Genomic DNA, 24302 nt, shown 5'->3' with positions numbered 1-24302 from the left:
TGTCTTCAGGCATTTGAAGGACTGTCATGTAGAAAAGAGATCTGACTTTAGACTTGTTCTATTTGGTTCTAGAGGTAAGAGCTAGGGGCAAAATGTGGAAGTTGGAGGTAGAGAGTCTGATTTAGACTTGATATAAGGAAAAAGTTCCTAAAAATTAAAGCTATTTAAAAATGGAATGGACTGCCCTGAGAAATAGTAGGTATGCCTTACTAGAGGTCTTCAAGTAAAGTCCATTTACTGGGTTGGTATTAGGTCACAGGTATTAGTTGGGAAGACCTTTGTGGCCCCTTTCAATTCTGAGATTCTGATTTTGTGAATGTGTGCTTTATCCTTAAAGTCTTTTTGTTTGAAGGGAGAAAAATTGAAGCAGAATTGAATCCTACCTTATCCCACTCCACTTTAAGCACCTAAGTCATGTTTCATTGTGACAGGGAGGTGAGTCTGGGTTTTCTAACGCTATGCAAGCAAAGTCTATTATCTACGATATAGGTGTCAAACGTGAATGCAGCCCACAATATACTCCTGAGCAGCCTAAATCAGATTAAAATGTAATTGGGAAATTCTTATCAAAATAAATAAAAATACAATACAACAAATAATGTAAATTTGTGGTTTTCTAAGTCAATATGTGACCACGGGGTTCCATTTCTATTTGAATTTAATACTACTGATATAAGAAAAAGCCCAGTTATGCTTATTGAGGCCCATCACCAGGGTGGCTTTAAGGGTCTCAAATTTTTTTTACTATAACAACTCTCAGTGACCACCTACCAAATCACAAAGGGGTTGTGATACACATCCATGGAAGAAGATTCCATAATGATGATATCACAGATCATAGAGTAATAAAAAGAATTTTTAAGAGCTGGAAGAAATCTTGAGTCTAATGAAGACATACTTTCAAATGGACTTATGTTTATATTCAGCAGTCTTTTTGTACACATGACCAATAAAACCAAAAGTACTCTCATTTTCAAACTGTAGGAATGCTATTGTTGAGTTATGGGCTATGATATTGAATTTTATTTATTCAGGATATATAGTCCTTACATAACAAGAAGCACTACTATACTGTCTTTATTGCTAACAATAAAAACTTGAAGGAGGATAATTAGAAATATAAACAAGTTAAAAGAAATAGGTTAAAAATAGGTACCTAGAATGAATATCTACTGTTGAAAATTGAAATTATCTTCTCCTTCTGGGTCCATATAAAGAGTTTTCTGACAAAAGTCATTTATAACCTTTTACTTCCTCTTCTTGTATTCTCTTCTAAACTCTGAGAAAATGACCTCTCCAAAGTTACCAATGATCTCTTAGTTGCCAAATCTAATGGCCTTTTCTCAGTCTTCATTTTTCTTGACCTCCCTGCAGCTGTTGACATCTCCTTCTCCATGCTTTTTCCTCTCTGGTGCTTGTGATATTGCCATCTCTCGATTCGCCTCCCACCCGACGATCACTCTTTTTCTGTCATGCCCCCTAATAATGGGTATCTCCTAAAGCTCTGACCTAGGCTCTCTTTTCTCTTAATACTGTGTTGTTTAGTGATCTCATTAGTTCCCATGGGGTTCAATTATCATCTATATATAGGTGATTACTAGCTCTATATATCCAGCTCCAGTCTCTCTTCTGATCTTCAGTGCCTTATTTCTAACTCCTTATTGGACATTTCAAATAGAGTGTTATAAGCATCTCAAACCCTTTTTTTCTTCTGGACATTCTGATTACTGTTGAGTGCCACCCATAATGTGATCTAGAACATTAATTATGAAAAAAACTTTAATGAGGCTCTTACAAGTGAAATTTAATGCAATGCAATAATGGGAGAATAATAGGATGAATCAAGGGTTTAGACAAGTATGGGGCCAGATTGTAGAGGGTCTTGAACATAAAGCTGAGTAATTTGAATTTTATGCTGTAGGGAATAGAGAACCACCAAAAGTTGTTGAACAGAAGAGTGACTTGATAAAATATGCTTTTCCATAAAATAAATCTGACTATGAAAAGAGCTAGAGCAAGGCAGAAAGGCGTACTCTAATGCCAAGACCATTAGAAATCTGTGCAGGTAGACTGAGAGAACAGCCTGGACTCTACTTCAGTTCAGAATTGTTTTCTTTACAAATAAACCAAACCAAACATATCAAACCAGTTGTACGGTTTCCCTGTGTTGATGACTAAAAGATTCCTATTCCAGCATGTTAGCTACAGACCTTACCTTTCGTGCTGCTTGTTGGAATCTCTTTTGCCTCATATATTTCTTCAGCCAAGGGTTATTAACGAGAGGATCAAATTTAGGGGAAAATTCTGGGGTTTTCTGTAGGGAGAAAAATTCTGAAAATGATTATTTCTCACATTGCAAACCAGATTAATATTAATCGATCCATTCATTAATCCATCTTATCCAAAGAGCATTGATTAAGCATCAATGGTACAGTGTTGGGAGGAAATCAGTCAGGCCGGAGGAGACAAAAAAAGGAAGGTACAATCTCTGGTCTTGAGGACCGTATAATTTTACTGGGGTGGGGGAAGCAACTCATATGTGTGTATATATACATGTGTGTAAATATATATATATATATATATATATGTGTGTGATATATATGTAACTGAGAAACAATTATAAACATAAAAATGAGAGGAATATAGCTATAGCAGGGCAGAAAGTGAGCACAAGAGTTATGATGGCCAGAGAAGGGACCCCAATCTTCCCATTAGAATTCCCAAATGTTTCCTTTACAAAATAAATTTCATACAAAAGTGCAGACAAATGTGAGATGACTCAAATAGGCTGAGATTAGTCAGAGAAGACTTGTTGAAGTAGGTAAGCTGTGAGTTAGGTCTTGATAAAAAGTCACAGATATAAATGAACACAAAAAGGAGATGTTCTTGAAATGACGAATGGCAAAGATACAATAGCAAACAAGACATTTTAAGGATATTACTTGGCCTAAAGATGAGTCATCCTTGACTCTTCCTTATTTCCATTGTCCTCATGTCCCACCTGCACTGAAAGCCAAACAGTTGTTATGTTTTACTAATTCTGGCTCAACGTTAGCTCACATCCATTTCTTTCTCTCCATTCATGTCTTCCATTCTATTTCAAGTGCTCATTGCCTTAAGCATGTACAACTGTGACCGCTTTATAAATGGCTTTCCTGCTCCCCTCATCCCTTTTCCAAAATAACTCCATACACAGTCTCCAAAATATTCTTCCCATGCTGAAGATCTAGCCACTACCCTACTCAAGAATCTTCAATGACTCCCTATTGTCTCTAGGATAAAATATACTCTTTAGCTTGACATTTAAAGCCATTCAAAGCCTGACTCCAACCTATCTTTCCAGATACTTCAGCTCAATGCCCTTCACGCACTCTCCATTCTAGGTAAACTGGCCTGCTTGCTGTTCTTACATGTCTGGAATTTACAGTTACCTCACCTTGTCCTCTTAGAATCCTTTATTTTCTACAAGGCTAAATTCAGGTGCCATGTCCTGTGGGATGCCTTTCATGATCCCCTAATTGTTAGTAATTTTTTCCTTCTCAAATTATATTATGTTTACTTGTCTGCTTAAATGTTGTATCCATCCAAATGCTTAATTAAATGTAAGCTCCTTTAGGGCAAGAACTACTTTTGATTTTTGACTGTGCTTCTCTGGTACCCAGCATAGTGTCTTGTACATACCAGGTGCTTAATAAATGCTCATTAAATTTAACTGAATTGGTGAAAGAGATTGATATAATATCTAGAATAGGAAGCTATTAGAGGTTCCTAAGCTTGTGAATGGCATAAGGAAAATTATGAGAAATGCATTCTGGTATCAGTGCACAAAGGCAATCCAGAGACAGGAAGGTCAGTAAGACACCGTAGTGGTCTAGGTATGTGTTAAGGAAGGCTAAGATTGTGCTGGAGGCTTTGGAAGTAGAAAAGAAAGAGTAAGTCTGGCTGGCCTTGGGGAATAAGAACTGGTAGAGCTTTATGCTGACCAGCTGTGAGGATGAAGGAGAAGAGGAACTCAAAATAATTCAAAGAGTGCAAAACTCAGACAGCCATAAGGAGAAGTAAGGCTAAAACAAAACTTGAGGACTTCGAAGAGCTCTATTTTCAACATGGCAAGCATCAAGTGACCAGGGACTTCTGGGTGTGAATATTTTGTAGAGAACTTGTGACATCACCCTGGGAAGTGGGGGAGAGGACCATGGCTAGAAACTGACATGTATGCATATATGCAGAAAGTCAGTGGATAAGAAGAACATTTCATGTTTGTATGGAATTTTTAAGTTTTCAAAATACCTCCTCATACATGACCTCTCACTAGAATCTTGCTCCATGAAATTGTTAGGGCAGAGGGGATCAGGGACATGTCAGGGCTTATGGGATAAAGCTCTTTTCTCAATCCTCACTCTTCTTGACCTCTCTGCAGCATCTGAAACTGCTGACCACCCTCTCTCCTCCCGCATATTTTCTTCTTTCTGCCTGTTCACAACATCATTCCTTCTTAGTTCTCCTCCTACTCGTCAGACCAGTCTTCCTCATTCTCCTTTGTTGCTCCATCATCATATGACCCTCCTTAGTTGTAGGTAGACTTCAAGGCTCTGTTCTGGGCTATCTTCTCTTCTCCCTTCCTCTCCTTTCCTTTTCCTACACTTTCCTATTTAATCTCTCTCTTGATGAACTAACTGGCTATCATGAATTTAATTATTAGCACTATGCAAGTCCCAGATCCATATTTCCAGCTCTAGTTTCTCTATCGAGTTGTATTCCCACAACATCAACTGCCCACTGGACATTTTCAAGCTGGCTGTCCTTTAAATGCCTCCCATAGATGTTTAGTCTAATTAAACTCAATGTGTTTCCTTTTAAACTCATCCCCAGGGAGAACATCTGTTTCTGTTAAGGGCACCGCCATTCTTTCCTTGATTCAGTTTTCCAAACTCAACTGTTCACTCTCACTGCATACATCCACTCACTTGTTGGATTTTGTCATTTCTACTTCTACATATCTTGCCACCATCTCCCTTCCACCCCTTAGGCAGCCACCTCCTTAGTACAGGCCATTATCACCTCCTGCAAGCCAGACTACTGCAATAGCCTTCTAGCTATCCCCCCTCCCTCCAGTCTCTTTCTATTCCAATCTATCCTCTACACAGCTGCCAAAGTAATTTTCCTAAAGTATAACTTTGGCCATTATCATTTCCTTACTCAATAAACTCTAGTGGTTCTCTCTCAATGCTAGAATCAAATACAAACAACTACGATTGTCATTTAAAGTCCTGCACAATCTGGCCCTAATCTACCTTTCCTGCCATATTAAATCTCATTTTCTCCACACATGCTGTGGTCTAGCCAAGTTGGGCTTCTTACTATTCCTTATACATGACACTCAATCTCCTTTTTTTGTGCTTTTGTACTGGCTTTCCTCCATGCCTGGAATAAATTCTCTCCTCTTCTCTGTCTTTTAGAACAGCTAACTTTCTTCGAAGATCAGCTCAAGAGCCACTTTCTAGAGGAAGCTTTTCCTGATTCCCCGAGCTGTTACTGCCTTCCCCTCCAAGTCACCTTGTATCATTCATATATATGTATATATATATATATATATATATATATATATATGTGTGTGTGTGTGTGTGTGTATGTATGTATGTATGTATATGTATGTATGAATATGTGTGTATATTTGTGTGAATATGTATATATGTGTGAATTTTATATATATTTGTGTATATATGTGTGTATATATTTATGTGTGTATGTATATATTTGTGTGCATATGTATTATATATATTTGTGTGTATGTATATATATTTATGTGTATGTGTATATACGTGTGTATGTATATACATTTGTGTATATATGTATATATGTGTATATGTATATATTTGTGCGTATGTATATTTATTTGTGTGCATATATGTGTATATGTATATTTGTGCGTGTTTGTATATACATTTGTGTGTATGTGTATATATTTGTGTGTATGTATATATATTTATGTGTATATGTATATATGTGTTTGTGTGCATATATGTTTACATATATATGTATGTGTGCATATGTATACAGGTCCATGTTGTCTCTTTCAATAGAATATAACAAGCTCCTGAGTGTAGAGCTTATTTTAGTTCTGTTATTGGCTCCCCAGAACCTAGCACAGTGCCTGGTACATGGTAGGTATTTAGTAAATGCTTGTCAATTGATTGAATAAAAATGAAAGGATATTAACACAATATTGAACCAAATGTCTCCTTTAAAAAAAGGAGTCAATAAAAGAGTTATATGTTATACATAAACACATAAATGTCCAACCACAATATGTCAAACAGGGGAAGAGAAATACCTCTTCTAATTTTCGATAGACTCGTGTATTAATAACTTCTGAAGTGAAGCGTTGAAATTCCTTTTCCAAAACTGGGTCTCCTCTTGCTACCTTTAAAAAAATAATATTACAGTTCCATACAGAGTAGATAAAGTGTTGATTCTGCTTAAAATGAATAAAAACAGGAAGGGGGAAATCGAACACCCTCAAGGAGTTGCTAGTGGGAGGAGTGAAAAAGGAGGGCAGATCCACATGGCCACTTTAATTTGAAACATTTAATGAAGGAATTTAAATTGTGGGATAATTAAATTGATAGGATCTCAGATGGTATCTTACTTTTTAATAGAGGATGCTGTCTAGGAAAAATCTTGCTGAGGTATTTGAAAGTCTTAGTAAGAATTTCAGGGAACCTAGGTACCATTGTTCCTATTTCAAGAAACCTACAAGACCCATTCGGGGGATCATAGGCAGTCTAAGGGAGTTAGATGATATTCCATCAATGAGTAAAGCTGACTAGAACCGATTCAACTAAATGAGGCATCATGATGTAAATCAGGGCTGTCCAAAATGCGGCCATACAGTGCAATTTATGCGGCCCGCCTACAAGCATAGAAATTTACATAAATGCTTTAGTAAACAAAGTCAAACTACCGCAGAGCTCTCACAAAATGGCAAATTAAAATATATTGTCTATTGTTTCAATAAAAACCTAAGGTTGGACAGCCCTGATGTAAACCATAGATATTGACTTTTTGTACCTCTTTCAATTATTCCTGTCCTTTTCTGGAAGTTGGAACTGACAAGATCTGTTTGAATTAGGAAGGCATCTTCCTTATAAGTTCAGGCATAAAATTTATCTTTCTCTTATTCTTGTCCAGGGGTGGAGGACCTGTGGCCTTGAGGCCACATGTGGCCCTCTAGGCCCTCAAGTGCAGCCCTTTGACTGAATCCAAACTTCACAGAACAAATCCCCTTAATAAAAGGGTTTGTTCTGTAAAACTTGAACTCAGTCAAAAGGCTTCACCCAAGGACTGAGAAGGCCACATGTGGTCTTAAGGCCACAGGTTCCCCACCCCTGTATCTTGTCCTTTCTTTTCTCACTGAATACTAAGTCCTGTCTCCACACTGTGGAGGTCTTTCCCTTATTCATCCATATGCCAGACAAGATTTCAACTTAGCATGTTCAAAACAAAATTCATCATTCCCCCAATTTTCTTCCTAACTTCCCTATTTCTTCTAAGGTTACCTCCATCCTTCAGTCCCTCAGGTTTGCATCTGTACTTTTCCCTTGTCTTCACTCTTCATATTTAATCAGTTGCAAAGTCTGGCAAATTCTATATTCACAATGTATCTAATATTCATCCCCTTCTCTTCACTCACAGAACCATCTGCCATCATTTCTCACCTGGATTACTATACTAGCCTTCTTCTTGGTTCACTTGCCTCTCCAGGGGTGGGAAACCTGCAGTCTCTAGGCCACATGTAGCCTTCTAGGTCCTTGGGTGTGGCCTTTTGACTGAGTCCAGGTTTCACAGAACAAATCCTTTTATTAAGGGGATTTGTTCTGTGAAGTTTGGATTCAGTCAAAGGGCTGCAGGATCTAGAGGGCCCCATGTGACCTTGAGGCCGAAGGTTCCCCACCCCTGCTAGCCTCTCTTCTCTCCCATTCATTCTCCACCACATAGGTGCCAAAATAATTTTCTTTAAGCACAACATCATTAGGGGAAGAAAATTTTTAATTTGTCATTCAGGGACAGGATTTATTCTGTTCTTCTAACTGTCCTTTTCATCCACACTGAAGAACTAGAAAGTGATATCACCATGGCCTATATTGCAAGGCAGACCTCAGAAGGTAGCATTTGAAAACTCTGGGTTTGGAATAAAAAATTCTAACTTCTCAGATTAAAAATTTTTTTGGAGATAAGAGATTCTTCTTTAAGGGGATTAGAATAAAAAGAAGGGGATGTTCACCTGTTTTAATTAATAAATTCCTAACATGATTAAGCACTTTAGAATTCAATATACATTCAATAAATATAATAATATGTATATTAGCTAAATCTCGATGTCAACAGCTTGGATGTTTTAACATCAATGTAGGACAAACTTAGCAGTTTGCTGTTTTCTAAGCCGTTTCCTTTGTATTATCTTCAGCTACATGCCTGATAATATATCAACTCCTAGGACTTCCTTCCCAGGGAGGAGGGACAGAGTTTAACTGTAGAGGATCAGATATGCAGCTCTTGGGACAAAACTGAAAGATACATTGTCACCACTTAACGTTCCTCTCAGTTATACCCTGTCCTGTGTCCAGGGCAGCACAGTGTTTGATCACAGACCATACAAGACATCCAGAAAAACACAGACAAGCCACAAGTTCTTGGCCACAAATTATCCTTTCCACATCATGACTTCCCCCTTTGTGGTTTCGATATATCACGGGTCGGCATAAGAAATTAAATGGGAATATTTGGGGAGTTTTGTGGAAGCTGCAGATGATTCATGAAGGCCAGAAGATAACAAAAAAAGTTTAGAAACTCAGAAATGTATAAAATATATGTATAGTATTACATAATATCAACCCAAATTTTCGATAAGGTTCTGTAGATACCCCATAACAGAAAAAGAAAAAATTCAGACTTCTTCTCTGGTACGAAGGGAGGGTCAAAAAATTTTACATGGATTTTCTAGATCACAGGGGCACTGTGACCCTAACCCCTGTGATGTGGAAGGCATATTGTTGTCTGTCCTTCATTCTTGAAGAGGATCATGACATCAGGGAGATGATGCCATGACACGCAAGTGAATTGGATTTAAGTGAGAGAGGGCTATGCAACATCACCAGCGTCACTTTTTCCTCCGGAGCCATTTGGGTCCAGTGGCCAGATATATGGATCAAGATGGCTAGAGATGGGATAACTGTAATTCTGAAGGAGGTAGAGGGAAAAACCCAATGATTGCAGCCAAGCCTTGATTGGCTTTTTGGAGGCTTACTTGTCTGTTACTCCCTCAGCTTCCCACACACTACACAATGAACACCACAGTCTGACAAGGGTACATTGGTGCTTAGAGCACTGCACAGCTAGGTGAAATACGTGTTCTTTCCCTATGTCAGATGTGGGTGGAAGCCTTTATCTCTCCAGTATGCAGCACCAGATGGGTTCCCTTGCCTGTGAAACTGTTGCTAACAATATGTCAAAGAAGAGTTAGTAATTATGATATTACAGTAGGGAATGTTTGAAATTTGATTTTCAAAATAGTACTCAGGGAATATAAAAACTGAAACTAACTAAACTTGTGGGTGAATCCAATATGAATGAATCCTTTCTTCACTTAGAGAAAGACATTAAAATTCAGGCAAGTATATAGTATGTTTTTATACCTTTGAATAAAAAGGAGGGAGGACAAAAATCTATTGGATCATATGATATGGACCTCAAATCTAGCTGAAAAATAAACTTTTTAATAAAGCACATATATCTGACAAAATGTGCTCATCCTCTTTAATGGCTATTGTACATATAAAATTACCAGAAATTCTAACCTCATAGTGGTTCCAAAATCTTTTCAATTCTTCTTGATGTTCCTTTTTGTATCTATAAGTGATGCGCTCTTTCCCAAGGCGCACCTGCCTGTAATGAGGGGGAAAAGATTCTGTCCTTAAAAGGAAGTTCTTAAATGTCATTAATTGAAGCATAGTCACATTTTAAATTTAAAACTTCATATCTATAATGCCCAGATATAGAAATTATATAGGAAAGACTCCCAGAAAAAAAGGGGAGATTTCATCAGTCATAGAAGTGAATACGCTAAAAGGTAAGACAGACTGAGAGAAAGAGTGGGCTCATCTTGCCTAAAGCAGAGCCATTTACAGCTGATGGTCTCTTTAATAGCTGTCTTCTGTTATCTCACAAGTTCCTGCTTAAGACACCAGGGATTCTGTAGTATTACAGAGAAAAGAACAAGAGGACAAAAGCTTAAACAGAAGTGGAAATTTGTGGTTCAGGATGAAGGATTTTCCTGACTATGATGGATGTAACTAGTGCAACTGATTAGAGAGAGACAGTGTCCAAGTAGGAAGAATATCAGCCTGAGAGTCAGGAGCCCTGGGGACCAGTCCTGCCTTCAGCAATAACCAGCTATGGCGAATTAGGTCTGGGCAAGCAACTTAACCTCTCTGGACCTCAGCTGTTCCATACATGTGATTAGGGGGTTCAATTAGATCAGGGGTGGGGAACCTGTGGCCTCGAGGCCACATGTGGACTTCTAGGTCCTTGGGTGTGGCCTTTTGACTGAGTCTAAGTTTTACAGTATAAATTCTTTTACCAAAGGGATTTATTCTGTGAAGTTTGGATTCAGTCAAAGGGCCACACTTGAGGGCCTAGAGGGCCACATGTAGCCTTGAGGCCACAGGTTCCCCATCCCTCAACTAGATGATTGATACTCCTAAAATTGACTCCTATCTGTCTGGGGTGTTAGAAAGAAAAGGAATACACAAGGTAACCACTTAAGGGGCACTTCTTGTCTGATGACTGCCTATTTAATTCTATTAAAAAGTTTCTAATGTTACCTTTAGCTTAATAATTATAGCTTTTTTTGGGGGGGAGAAGGCAGGGCAATTGGGGTTAAGTGACTTGCCCAAGGTCGCACAGTTAGTAAGTGTGTCAAGTGTCTGAGGCTGGATTTGAACTCAGGTCCTCCTGACTCCAGGGCTGGTGCTCTACTCACTGCACCACTTAGTTGTCCCAATAATTATAGCTTTTATTATTAAAATAAAATTAAAATTAAAATAATTACATCTATACGGCATTTACTATGTGCAAGATACCAAGCAAATGCTTTACAATTATGATCTCATTTGGTCCTCATCACAACCATGGGAGGTGGGCGCTGTTCTTATCCCCGTTCTACAGATGAGGACACTTGAGACAAACAGCGGTTAAGTGACTTGCCCAGGGTCATGTAGCTAGTCAGTGTCTTAGGCTGGATTGGAGCTCTGGTCTTCCTGACTCCAGGCCTATCCACTGCTCCCTCTAGCCATAATACACCCACCTCCCCCAGACATGTACTTGTACTAATATAGTGAAAGTAGGCTTTTCATACAAATTTTACCACTGCCCACAAAGTGTAACTTGGAAGTCACACCTAAATCAAATGGAAGGAACTGCATGCCATTCTGTGAGACAGCTCACACATGTCTAAAGAGGCCCTGGGCTCAAATCCCTGTGTCAGGAGAGGGTGTGAGGTACTCTCGGACAAGGTAGCAGTCAACCAAGGTGGGGGCCAGGGACATAACGCCTTTGGGGCATGTGTGAGTGAGAATGCACCTCAAGTAGATGGTTGGTGAGGTAATGCCAGCTGCAGTGGCTCTGGACCCATATCTGGCCATGTTCAGGGCAGCTGCCTTAAACTCCCAACCAAGTTATGCTACCATTTTGTTCCTATGCCTTACAAAACACAATCTGGCACACATCTGATTTATTCTGAATGAACCAAGTACTCTGAAGTCAAAGGACAGAAAAATTGGGAGAGAAATGGGACAGAATAATTAAATTTGTGCTGAGGAATACTAACACTCATTATGTCTTATTGTGATTCCGACATACATGTCATCACCTAAAAACAATCCATCATGTGACCAAAACATGAATGACATTTACCACTTAAGATGGTTTTCTGCTTCTTCAACAGCATCCCATCTGACTTTCTGTAAAAACAGAGCTTCTTTCATTGATCTTGTTTTGGATAATTCATCCCCATGGTGCAAAACTGCAGATGGTATCAAACAATTATTATGCCAGTAATCAAATGAGAATTATTTGCAAAAGGGAAACACATGTTCATGGCAAAACAAAACTGCTAACAACCAAGTTTGTTTGCATACATGATGGGTGGGATAAGCAATCATTCTTTTATCTTTCTCAGAGAGATTAAATTCTGTGAGATTAACTGCATTACCTTCTCTTAATTCTTTAATCTTCAATTTTCCTTCTTCTTGGTTTAAAACACTTGCCACAGCAAAAGGATTGGATAAATTTACTGGAAACCTCAAGTCTTTGTATTCAATTTCCTACAGGACAAAGTAAATGGTAAAAATATTTAACTTATTTATATTATTCTTTTTGATAATTAAAAAGGGCATTTTGGAGTATTGGCTATTTTACCTTAATTTCTGGAAATTTGGCCTTTTCAGGTGGTTTTTTCTTAGCTACAATTATGTATGTCTTTTCAGGAGGAACTTGAATTTTCTTGTTGAGCTCATTTAATTTCTGAAAATCTTCTAACCTGTGATTCAGAACAATAGATGTTACATTACTATAAGCAACAATGCAAGAGTGCTTCTTCCTGACAACCTTCCAGACCTTGTACAATACTAATTCCTACATCTAAACTGAAAAAAGAAGAAAAAAAAAATAAGAAAACATTTCAATCTACTTGCCATTTACTAAAATCAACACTCTTCATTCTACCTATACATATCAAATTAGATACCCAGGCCTATTTGTTTTCATATCCTTAAAGAAAAAAAGTAAACAAAACAATTCAATTTGATAGGAAATAGTTTACATAATAAATATCTAAACTGATATTTTGAAAGTTAAAGAAATTAGATTTTTATCTTAAGAACCTGTATTAATTCATTTCACCAATAAATGGAAAACAATGCCCACCACATTTCTGAGAGGGAATCTTTCGAAAGAGATACATGTGGATGCAGAACAATATTCTATAACTGCAAAACATCTAAGGATACTTGTGGAGAGACCACCACCTAGGCATATCTGAAGAAGCTTTGGGGGTTGTTAATTCTGGGATGCAGAGGGAATAGATTCTATTCAGAAATATTAGTCAGTACAAAAATGTGCAAATATCTTTCACAGGGTCAAAACTCTTCTAGTAAATCTATGAAGAAGTTGTTTCACTGACATATTTGGGAGGAAATTATGGAGTTCTAAGTATAAATCATGCACCAGCATATCACTGATGCATTTCACTGATACAGGGGAATATGGTGGGGCCATGGGATGACAGTAGTCCATTCTTCCTTGGAACAAGGGCATCTTAGAACTTTATTTATTTTTGTATCTTAGAGCTTCCTGAAAGGAGGAAGAAGAGTAAAGCAAGAAGCATAAAATCACATGTTACTAAAGCTAGAAAAGATCTAAAAGGTCATCTCATCCAGTATTCTCCTTCTAAAGATGAAGAAACTTAAGCCATAGAGGGGCAGCAACTTTTCCAAGGTCACACAGCTAGTACATAGCAAAAGTGGGACTTGAGCCCAGGTCTTCTGATTTCAAGGTCATCATGTTTTCCCCATTAAACCACATAGAGGTGAATATCTTCTTTCCTACAGACACAGCTGGATTGCAACTAAGTTTTCCAATGGAAGTCCTCTTCCCCAGTGGGGAACTAGAGGCAGAGATTATTTTAAATTAAGAAGCTCAGTGTCAACAGTTTCTGGCTTAGTGTCCTATTGTTTTTAATAACCATTTGGCACTTTATAAACTTCTGTATCTTTTCATGTTTGCAGATTTTTATCCCTTCCCTTATAATTAATTATTTGGGGCTTTAATTTCATCAAATTTCCATAATTTCATCAAAGTAGGTACTCCCTCTAACAACTTGATCAAACTTCTTCAATGACTTCCTATCTATGGCCAGCCTTGGCCATATTTTCCCATAAAACTTCCACAGAAAACCTACACAATAAGTTGGAGACTCTATTCTTGGTGTTCTAGAATCTTCAGGTTGCCTTTATATTTGCTTGTTCCCTCTACATGATCAGCCCACCTTATTTTCCATTCATTTGTAAACTTGATAGCTTTTTTTTTTGGAGGGGGAAAGGCAGGGCAATTGGGGTTTAGCGACTTGCCCAAGGTCACACAGCTAGTAAGTGTGTCAAGTGTCTGAGGCCAGATTTGAACTCAGGTCCTCCTGACTCCAGGGCCAGTGCTCTACCACTTGATAGCTTTTTATACTACTTCTTATATAGAAGTCATTGCTGCTAGCCAATGTTTTTTAATTTATCAATTTTTTTAAAACCCCATCAATTCTATCTGGGGGAATTGGGGAAGGTATGGTAGACTAAATAGCAAATAAGCTAAGCCTTGAATGAGTAAAAGGAGCCTGTTCTCAGAAAGTTGAATAGTATGCACAAAAATGCCAAGGCAAGAAAGGGAAGGACACGTTTTCACACAGTGAGTAGTCTAGCTCAGCTTGACTTTAGAACAAATGAAGAAGCATAACAAGAAAGAAGTCTAGAAAGGCAGTAAAGGGTCAAATTGTAGGGGGCTTTGAATGCCAGACTAAGGACTTACATATTTTATTTGAGACTCTGTGATCAGATCTATGCCTTCCAAAAATTGTATTGACTGACATGGTAGACAGATTAGAAAGGCTGGAATGTGGTTCAGGGTAGACAGATGAAAACTAATGAGGGACTAAAATGGGTGGTGGCTACAGTAGTAGAAAGGAGGAAACATATGCAAATGATATTGGCTATGATCTAACTGATAGGACTAAGTCATGGATAAATGGGTAATTGGAAAAATGTTTATTTAAGTCTGCTTCATCCAAGTAACTGTTATCTATGCTCAAAATGAAGACTTGTGTCATAGCCAGAAGAATATATAAGGGGGTTTGAAGAATACCTTCTACAAATTACCAGAGAGAATGAAATGATTCTTTAAAAAAATAGAAGAAAGGTTTAAACATAAAAACAAAGAAAAGTTTTTAAGAAGGGAGAACAGTGTATAGGCCTGTGTAATATATAACATTTTGGGTTTTTTCCCCAAAGAGGAGAGACCTTGACTCTCTGAGGAGGGAAAAAGCAGCCTGTCCTTAAAGGAATGTTGATCTAGATCTGTGGGACATATCAAATAAGAAATCATTTGTTATGGGTCAAATGAAAGAGACAAGTAGTGTCAGCTCATGACTCCTTGCTGAGGGGTACAGAGGCAACTATTTGTTGACCTAATAATAATGAGAGAAATCTATAGACTTGCCTAGGGTATGTATTCAAGATATTATGGAGACTTAGACTTGTCAGACCTGATGATTACTACATATTTCTAGTAATTCATATGCGCACAAATGATATTAACAAAAAGTTGAGTGAAGTGAACAAGAATTTATTAAGTACTTGCCATATATGCCAGGCACTGTGCTAGATTCTGGGGATGCAAAAAAAACCCAGTCTTTTCCCTCAAGGAACTTAAAATCTAATGGGGGCAAGACTACATGCAAACAATGATGTAAAAATAAGCTCCACACAGGATGAATTAAAAGTAATTTTAGAGGAAAGGCAATAGCATGGATGTGGACCAGGAAAGGCTTCTTGGAAAAGAGACATTAGCTGAGACTTGAAAGAAGCCAGAAAGTAAAGATGAAGTAAGAAAGCATTCCAAGCATGGGGGACAGCAATGGAAAGGCATGGAGTAAGAAGATGGAGCATCTTGCATGAGAATATCAAGGACAGTAGTATCACTGGATTGTAAAGTATATGAAAGGGAGTAAATTCTAAGAAGTAAAGTGTAGGAAAGGGTCAGGTTATTAAGGGCTTTAAAAGCCAAAAAGAACGCTATATTTGATTTTGATGTTAAAATAGTCTTGACAGCATCACTAAGGATTATTAAGTCTTTAATAGGAAACTGGAGATTTAAAAAAAAAACCAGAAACTGGAGATTTTAGGAGTACAGATGGTGTTTTCATCATGCTGCTAAGAAAAGGCAAGATGTCAGGAGAGAAAGACACATTTTGGAAGTGAACAGCTGGTTCTGTTAACATTGGTTCACAGAAAATGATGTTTGAAAAGAGGACTTAGATTTCTTAGCCATTGCTTTAAATATAGAAATGACAGTCTGCTAGCCAAGGATGGAGTGTAACCCTTAACAAGAGCTGGTAGGAATGCATTTGCCAAATCTTGCAAATTTAATCAAAAGGGCTTTAAACGGAAAAGGAAAGGAGGGAACAACAGATTACCTACAAACTTCCATCAAGCTCGATATAAAAGTTGGGAGAAAAGGAGAAAATTAGTAATAGGCCCTAAAAAAATCACAGAAGACAAAATCTAGGAAAAGTAGCTGCCAGTAAAAGCCATGGCCTCAAACATCTATGCACAAAATGCACAATCCTAACGAAAGGAGGTAAATTCGACCTCATAAGTCACTAAGACTTAGTGAGATGAAGATCCCAGGACTGGAATATGGCTCAAAATAGAAGAGTAGGATTGTATAACAGGAAGAAAGATACATGTGAGGACATCTAGGAACCAAAGTCAAAAGCATGACAGAGGACATTTATATGAAGAGCAACACAATCAATTGAATTTTAGAGTTGGAAGGGATCTCAACAGTTAACTACCCCAATGCAACTAGAGAGAAATTCCCACTATTATATAAGCAGTCTCTGTTTGAAGACTGCCAATGAGATAGATATATATAGATCACCTGGATCAAGATCGGAAATAGATGAAGCGTTCAGGAAACGTCTTACAAGTCTAAGGTGGGGGATAGGATATTATAGCAGTTAGGAGCTTCAGCTATCCAGACATCTGCTGAAGCTCTATCTCTGTCAAAAGCAGCACGGTTAATCTTTTGGCTTGGCCTAATGATAATTTTATTCCTTAAAAGATGGAGGAGCTAGAGGAGGAAAATGCTATTCTGAAATAACTGAAATTGGTTGCTGGGGTGGAAATGATGGGGACTTTTGGGGATAAGTATTTATGACAGAAGACAGGAAAGGCTCTAGATTTTTGGAGAAGAGATTTTAGAGGATTCAATTAGGTTTTAAAAGAAAGTTCAGCCATAAATGAAAAATAATGCCTTGAACCAACAAGCTATTGCTTCAGAATAGCCTGATTAATCCTCAAAAAGAAAACAAGCAAAGACCAGAGAGACCTGGCCACTGGAGGAGTAGTTACTAAGTCCTCTATTGTGTAGCATAAGTTTCTTGAAATTAGAACAGCAAACAAACTAATGGGGGGGAAATGCTAACCATTCCTTTCTAGGTTGTCCTACTGACTTCTGCTACCATTGAGAAGCCCCAATATGCCCCAGCTCTTCATCCTTAGGACTCTCTAACTTCAACCCCTGGAATTCACTTACTGGAAGTACTCTCCATCTCTGCAACCCCTCCTGCCAGAACCTCCATTTAAGAAAGGCACCCAGGCCAACCATGTCCTTTATCATGCCCAGGTATCCCAACCCCTTTACTGCTTCCTTTTACTCATTATTTTCCCACACTAGGAAGTGAGCTCTTTGAGGTTTGTCTTTCCTATACATAGCTTTTTAGCACATTGCTTGGCACATAGTAAGCACTTAATAAAAGCTAATTGACTGACTGACTGACAGACTTTGCTATGCAGAAAAAATAATTGTCATAGTCAAGAAAATAGAAAGACTGAAAGACTGGAAAAAGATAATTTTTTGCTGACAAAACTCACTTTTTCATTCAAGGTTATACAAAAACTGTTGTCAGAAGAAATCTGGGTGAGCCTGCAAGATCTTGGCATCTTCCTCAGATTGTAAGACAGAGTTGTCAAAATTGCTTCCCGGGAATGGGGCTAGTAACACTCCCGAGTATGGCTGGAACCAGATTAAAATGTAATTGGCAAATATTTAACAATATAAATAAAAAACAATAAAACATACATAATGTTAATTTGTGGCTTTCTAAGTTAATATGAGGACCACAGGGATCCTTTGATATAGTTTATATGGCTCTTACGTCTATGTGAGTTCTAGACCAATGTTGTAAGACATCTCCTCAAAAATGTTTTGGGGATTTTTTGCTTCCGATGAGCCTGGAAGTCCAATTGTGACTGAAGGAATGATGAACTCTAATCAATACGTTGATATAGCAAGAAGCAGAAGTGTTCCAGATTGCATAAATTTCCAAGTGGAGGTAGAATACGCCTTGGTAACAGGCCACATGTCATGAAAGATTTGGAAACTTATCCAAACTAATTTATAAACATGTTTCAGTGGTCTAGAAACTTACCTGATTTAAATCCCATTAAAAACCTATGTACTATAATCAAGGTTAGACTTGGGGAAAAAAATAAGTTGTTCATCAAAGGGACACTTAGTATCCAATGTGATTCAAAAGTCTAGTTAAGTCAGCAAGAATTTACTAAGGACTTACTATGTTTTAGGCATGTGCTAAGTGCTGAAGGGACAAAGAAATGCAAAAATGGTCTCTGCTCTCAAGGGGCTCACATTCTAATTAGGGAGAAAACATGCAAATAATTAGGTGCATAACAGAGATACATGTAGTAGATGGCAATCTAATCTACTATGTAACAGTGGTAGTAGAAGTAGAAGGTAACAGCTGGGGGAACTGGTAAAAGGTCTCTTGCCAAAGATGGGATCTGAGCTGAGCCTTGAAGGAAGCTGGGGAAACACAGAAGTAGAGCTGAGGATGGAGAGCATCCAAGGCACCGGGAAAGTCAATCAACGGCATGGAGACAGAAGTTGGAGCGTTGAGTTTAAGGAATGGTAAGTAAGCCAGCATAGCCAGATATTAAAATGTGTGGAAAAAAGGAAAATACAAGAAGACTAGAAATGGGGGAGAGATTAGATTACAAAGATAACTTTTAAATATCAACCAGAGGAGTTTATGTTTGATACTAGAGGTGATAAGAGTGCAGATAAAATGATGCAGTGGATAGAGCACTGGGCCTGGAGTCAGGTGGCCTCAGACACTTACTAGTTGTGTGACTCTGGCTAAGTCACTTAACCCTGTTTGCCTCAGTTTCTTCACCAGTAAAATGAACTGGAGAAACCACTCCAGTATCTTTGCCAAGAAAACCCCAAATAAGGTCACAAAGAGGAGGACATGACTGAATAACAACAAGAAAGAGGTGATAAGAAGCCACTAGGATTTATTTAGTAGAGGGATGATGTGATTAGATTTGTGTCTTAGAAAATCACTGGCAGACGTGTTGGAGCGAGGAGAGCCACGAAGCAGGGAAAATAATTGGAAGGCTACCACAATAGTCCTGGAGACAGATGATGAAGGCCTGAATGAGGGTGGTGGGTGTGTGAGTGAGCAACACAGACACACAGGAGGGAAGGCGTGAAGTTAAAAATGAAATGATTTGGCAATGAATTCGATGTGTGAGTTGAGTGAGAGTGAGTAGCTGAGAACGATTTCAAGGTTGCAAACCTGTATAACCGGGAAGGTAGTGGTACTCTCAACAGTAATAGGAAAATTCAGAAGATGGGAGAATTTGAGAAGAAAGACATATTTTAGACATATTGAGTTTTGGATACATACACAACACCTGCTTCAGGATTTCTAGTTTGAGAACTGCTGCAGTTGGTGATGTAGGGCTGTAGGTCAGAAGAGAGACTAAGGCTGAATATATGCATCTGCACAGGAAGGATAACCAACCCATGGAAGTTGATGAGATCATCAAGCCTAGTAATGCAGAATGAAAAGAGATGAAGGACCAGAAAAGAGACTTAGAGAATACCCTTGGTTATCGATGGGTGTGACACGGATGAAGAATCAGCAGAAGAGACAGAAATAACAGACAGGAGAAATATCAAGACAGACAGGAGAATGAGGGAAGAACAGTGACACAAAAACAGAGAGGAGTATCCAAGGATACAAAGAATTCAAGAATATGTGTCAAAATCTTGGGAACTTAATGCCAAATCAAGTGATTGCAGCAAAAAAAAAATAATTGTATGCATAAGTCTTTTTAAGATGTGAAAGATGTTAGCATAAGCTAACAAATTTAATATTTTACTTTGTCCTGAGGAACTTGCACATGCTTGTACAAACCAGAAATCCAGAGAATCAAAAAGGAATAGGACTGCTCTTTCAGGTGGATGGAATGTTGAATAATGGATGACAGAGAAATGGCATCATGGTGCAAGAGACACAGTACTGGACTTGGAGTCACCGAATCAAAGTTTGGGCCCCTCTCTGCTGCTTTTTAGTTGTGGGACTTTGGATATCCCACATGTCTTAGGCAATGCACAAAGCTGAAAGTGGTTCTTGATCTTACAAAATACTTTGAATTTTGGGGGGGAAAGTCATGACAAGAATATATAATCACTAGTTATCTTTCTTTGTCCATTTATATTTTGATGTATTTGCTTTATGTCTGTATGTCCTGCACATTTTGGTTCATGATTTGTATACATTTGAGAGCTAAGCAGGTATCCAGTTCTATATTTAAAAAAAAACAGATTTTTTAAATTTTCTAAATGATTTTAAGGTACTTCCATGATTAGCATTTCCATTACCATTTGTAAAAGTCTAAAGAAATCCCAGACTGAAAAATAGGGGCACAGGTATGTTTTCTGTAACACTGTTATATCTAATGACATTTCATAATAATGTCATGCAATGTCAATGAGATTTGAAGATCTTTCCCACCCAATAATAGGCCTCATGCGGAGCCTCTTGGGGGAGGGACTTGCCTTAGAGGGGAAGCTCGCTTGTAGGAACACCCACATCTTTTGCTAATTTCTGATTAGGCAATGAGTCAAGAGGGTTGTGATGCCCTCTGGCTCTGAGAAGGGTATATATATATATATATATATATATATATATATGTGTGTGTGTGTATATATGTGTGTATATATATATATATATATATATATATATATATATATATATATATATACTCTGAAGTGAGATTTTGCTTTGAGGGCTCACTCGCTGGAAGAATGTTCCTGTGATTTGGCCAGACAAAACTCTGGGTAGCTGTTAAGGAGCCCTTCCCTGCCCCGCCTCCCTGGCTTTGAAAATCCTGATGTTGGTACTTCTCTCTCTGGTAACTATGTATATGTTGCTTTCTCAGACAGTTAGAAGCCCTGTCTGTTGATCTGTTCTATTTTCTCTGCTTGTAATTTCTGCTTGTAATCTTTGTATTTTCTCTGAAGTTCAAGGTGCTGACGTTTCCCCTGAACTAAGCAAACGATATATATGTTTAATTAAAGTAAGATTGCTGACCCCTTTAAAGTTGCTTTCCTTTAGAAAAGCAGATCAATGAACCTGTGCTAGCAGCCATCCTGAGTGTGCCAGTGTGGTTGCTGTCATTGTGACCATTGCTTGTCTGGACATTGTGAAACTCTCTGGTAACAATGCTCAGCAAATCACCCTTTCATATAACATCACTCTCATGGAGCTGTTATAGACTAGTAGTCATAGTGAGGGCAGTATTGCCTAAATTGGCCTGGCAAGCTCCAAGTAGAAGCGACGTCACACTGGAAGGCCAATTTATACTAAGGAGATCTGCTGAGGGGGGGAGGGGGTCGGAAGCAATGGCTGAATGCAGGACTTCCCAATGAAGGAAATACAGGAAAAGTAAAAACAAGAGAAACAAGAGAAAAAGTAATACGGGAATTAGAGACAAGGAGGAGCAGTTGGAAAAGGATGGAGAAACCAATAAACTAGATTTATACCCACAGGGTTCTGTGGCCCATAAGATGTTTTTACACAGAGATGCCCTTGCCCACCTGTGCCTCTGCTAATTCTTGGCACCAGATGCTGGCCTGGATACTGACTGACCTCAGCCACATTGCTTCATTTAGCCAATCAATGACATTAGGTAGAGTACCAGACAACATTAACCAGATACATTGCCTTGTGTAAAAGGCAGGTTTGGGGTTGCTTAAAAATGAAAGTGCGGGAAAGTCCAATTATTAAATAAGTTAATGCTATATTTGTAAAAAAGTATTTTATGACTCCCATCATTTCAAATAGTTTAGTGTTAGCATTCTATTCTCCTCGTGTTATTAAAAAAAACAAACAGAAGAAGTTTGGAGGTTTAAAAAAATTTTCCAAGAATTTTAAAAACGACAACTAGAATCAACACCACAACAACCAAGTGAACTTATACCTCAAAGCCATTTGAGGAGACGATGTTCCAGTGAATGTACATACATAAGGTGTAGAGTTGAACTCGGAAACCCACAGCTGCAATTTTATTCGTGCAGTTCCATATCTAAATGGTGCAAATGTAACAGTCAGATCCACTTTCCCATTGGAAGGAATTATTCCTAGAAAAAAATACACCAATATTTTATAAGGCAATATTTTTTCTTTTTGTCAATTCTAATAAAAGAGGCCCAAAAAAAAACATAGTCATAAGGCTCTCCATCATCAGACTTTGGGGAAAGAAAGTCAAATTTTTCATCTTTCCATTAATCTTCTTAATCAATTGGACATGAACCATTTACTAAAATTTTTTTTGGTGATGTCACTCATATAATATGCATTAGTATTAATGAATTTAAGATGAATTTCTAGAACTACAATCCCTCAGCTAATTACAAGATATCAACATTAGTGCAATAAACAACATGGAAAAACCAATGATATACATAAAGCATACACATAAAGAAAAAGGCAGTTTATCTCAATATTAAAAGCTGGCTTATCATTTTATTGAGCCTGATTCTACCCTTCCAGGGGGTAGAATTGTTCATGTCAAAGTCATATATCAATGAACTATATTTTTTAAGAAAAATATGTGAGATGCTGCGGGAGTGAAAGTTTTCTGTCAGCTGATAGTGCTCTGGGAATAGAGGAGCCACATTTTCTATACATACACATATACACATATGTACATTTATACATATGTATACATGTATGCACATATAAATTTACATATATAGGACTCTCTACTCTGTTCAGGCTAACCTCCGATGAGCCTCGTATACGCCTTTCATAATACTCATATTTTTCCATTCCCCTTACTGAGAACATCCTCCTTCATTCCTCTCAACTCATCTGAATTCTACCCCTTCTTTAAGGCCTATTTAAGTGCTATTTCATAGCACTTTCTCCACAAAAGTCTTCTTTGACTAGCACTGCCCACAGTAAATTCTCCCTTCCTTGACCTTTGATAGTGTTTACTATTGGTATAACACTGGTCGGCTGCCTTGTATTGTAAATTAACTTTCTATGTCTACATGTCTTATCTCCACTTAGCATCTGCTGCTCTGTCTGGTTTCAACTCCATAGAACAAGATGCTCCTTCCAGGATAAGCTCATCACTTCTAAACTCACCACTATGGTGCTAACTCAAGCCTTTACACTGCCTCCCTCATCCTCCTTCCTCCTCTGATTGGAGGGCTTCTGGGTAGAGTTCCAAACTCCTCCCCAAATCCAAATTTTCTTCCTTCCTCCTGCCCCTCCCCACCTCTTGAGAAGGCAAGCAATGTGATATTAATTATACATGGATTCGACCAATTTTTACTTGGCATAGACTACATGCAAGGCACTAGGCTAGTATTGTGGGACATAAGATCTTCAAATAGATCATAAACTCTTAGAATGGGGAATCAAATATATAGATAAATATCTATAATACAAGGCGAATTAATAAGTGCCCCCATATTAACAAGATGCTACGGAAGTTGAAGTAAAAAGGGGCCAGAGTCATTTTGACCAGGTGGCTCCAACCATTATCAGCAATGTGCTAGAAGACAGCAACATGACTGTGTTCGGTTCTGATCAGTTTATATCATGTCAACAGAGTGGAGTTTATGAAAAATACATAGACTCTTTCTTCTTCATTTTCAATCTTATAAAAGCCCTGATGTCAAAAATAGGCTGAGATTCTGGCAGCAATATTTCTATATTTATAAAAATATTCCTATGACCCGATAGCCAGTTTAGTTTAAGTTAATAGTACCATTTTAGATACATTCCACTCAGAAAAAAAAAAGTGAAGGCTAAGAAATAGAACTGAGTTTATCTAGTGCCATACATGTCAAGGTTGAACACATATGCACAAAGACACATACATACATATGAAGCCTTAGCTTCTAGATTAAAATATGTTTCTGATTTCCAGAAATCTTTCATTTCAGCATGTGAATGCCACCAAAAACCTTTCAAACAGATACATAGGAAATATTACTCGACTGATCAATCATTCAATCAATAAGCAATTATTAAGTGTTTACTGGGTCAGGCATTGGACTAGATACTGGGAATATAAAGGCAAAAATGAAACTCCCTG

The 24302-nt window shown here is 38.0% G+C and overlaps 1 protein-coding gene across 1 annotated transcript in view; it reads right to left on the bottom strand.

Moving 5' to 3' along the window:
* The window catches only part of CFAP221 (cilia and flagella associated protein 221), a 111554-nt gene that overhangs the window by 42506 nt on the left and 44746 nt on the right, over positions 1–24302 (bottom strand). Inside the window, 7 exon segments of the mRNA XM_036744611.1 lie at positions 2216–2314; positions 6335–6424; positions 9858–9945; positions 11974–12082; positions 12272–12383; positions 12478–12598; positions 22173–22332. Of these exon segments, the coding sequence (XP_036600506.1) occupies positions 2216–2314; positions 6335–6424; positions 9858–9945; positions 11974–12082; positions 12272–12383; positions 12478–12598; positions 22173–22332 (779 nt within the window).

The sequence above is a fragment of the Trichosurus vulpecula genome, chromosome 2 (genome assembly GCF_011100635.1).
Source record: "Trichosurus vulpecula isolate mTriVul1 chromosome 2, mTriVul1.pri, whole genome shotgun sequence".
Classification (NCBI taxonomy): Eukaryota; Metazoa; Chordata; class Mammalia; order Diprotodontia; family Phalangeridae; genus Trichosurus; species Trichosurus vulpecula.
Note: the sequence above shows the minus strand (reverse complement) of the source record. Positions and strands in the feature narration are given on the sequence as shown.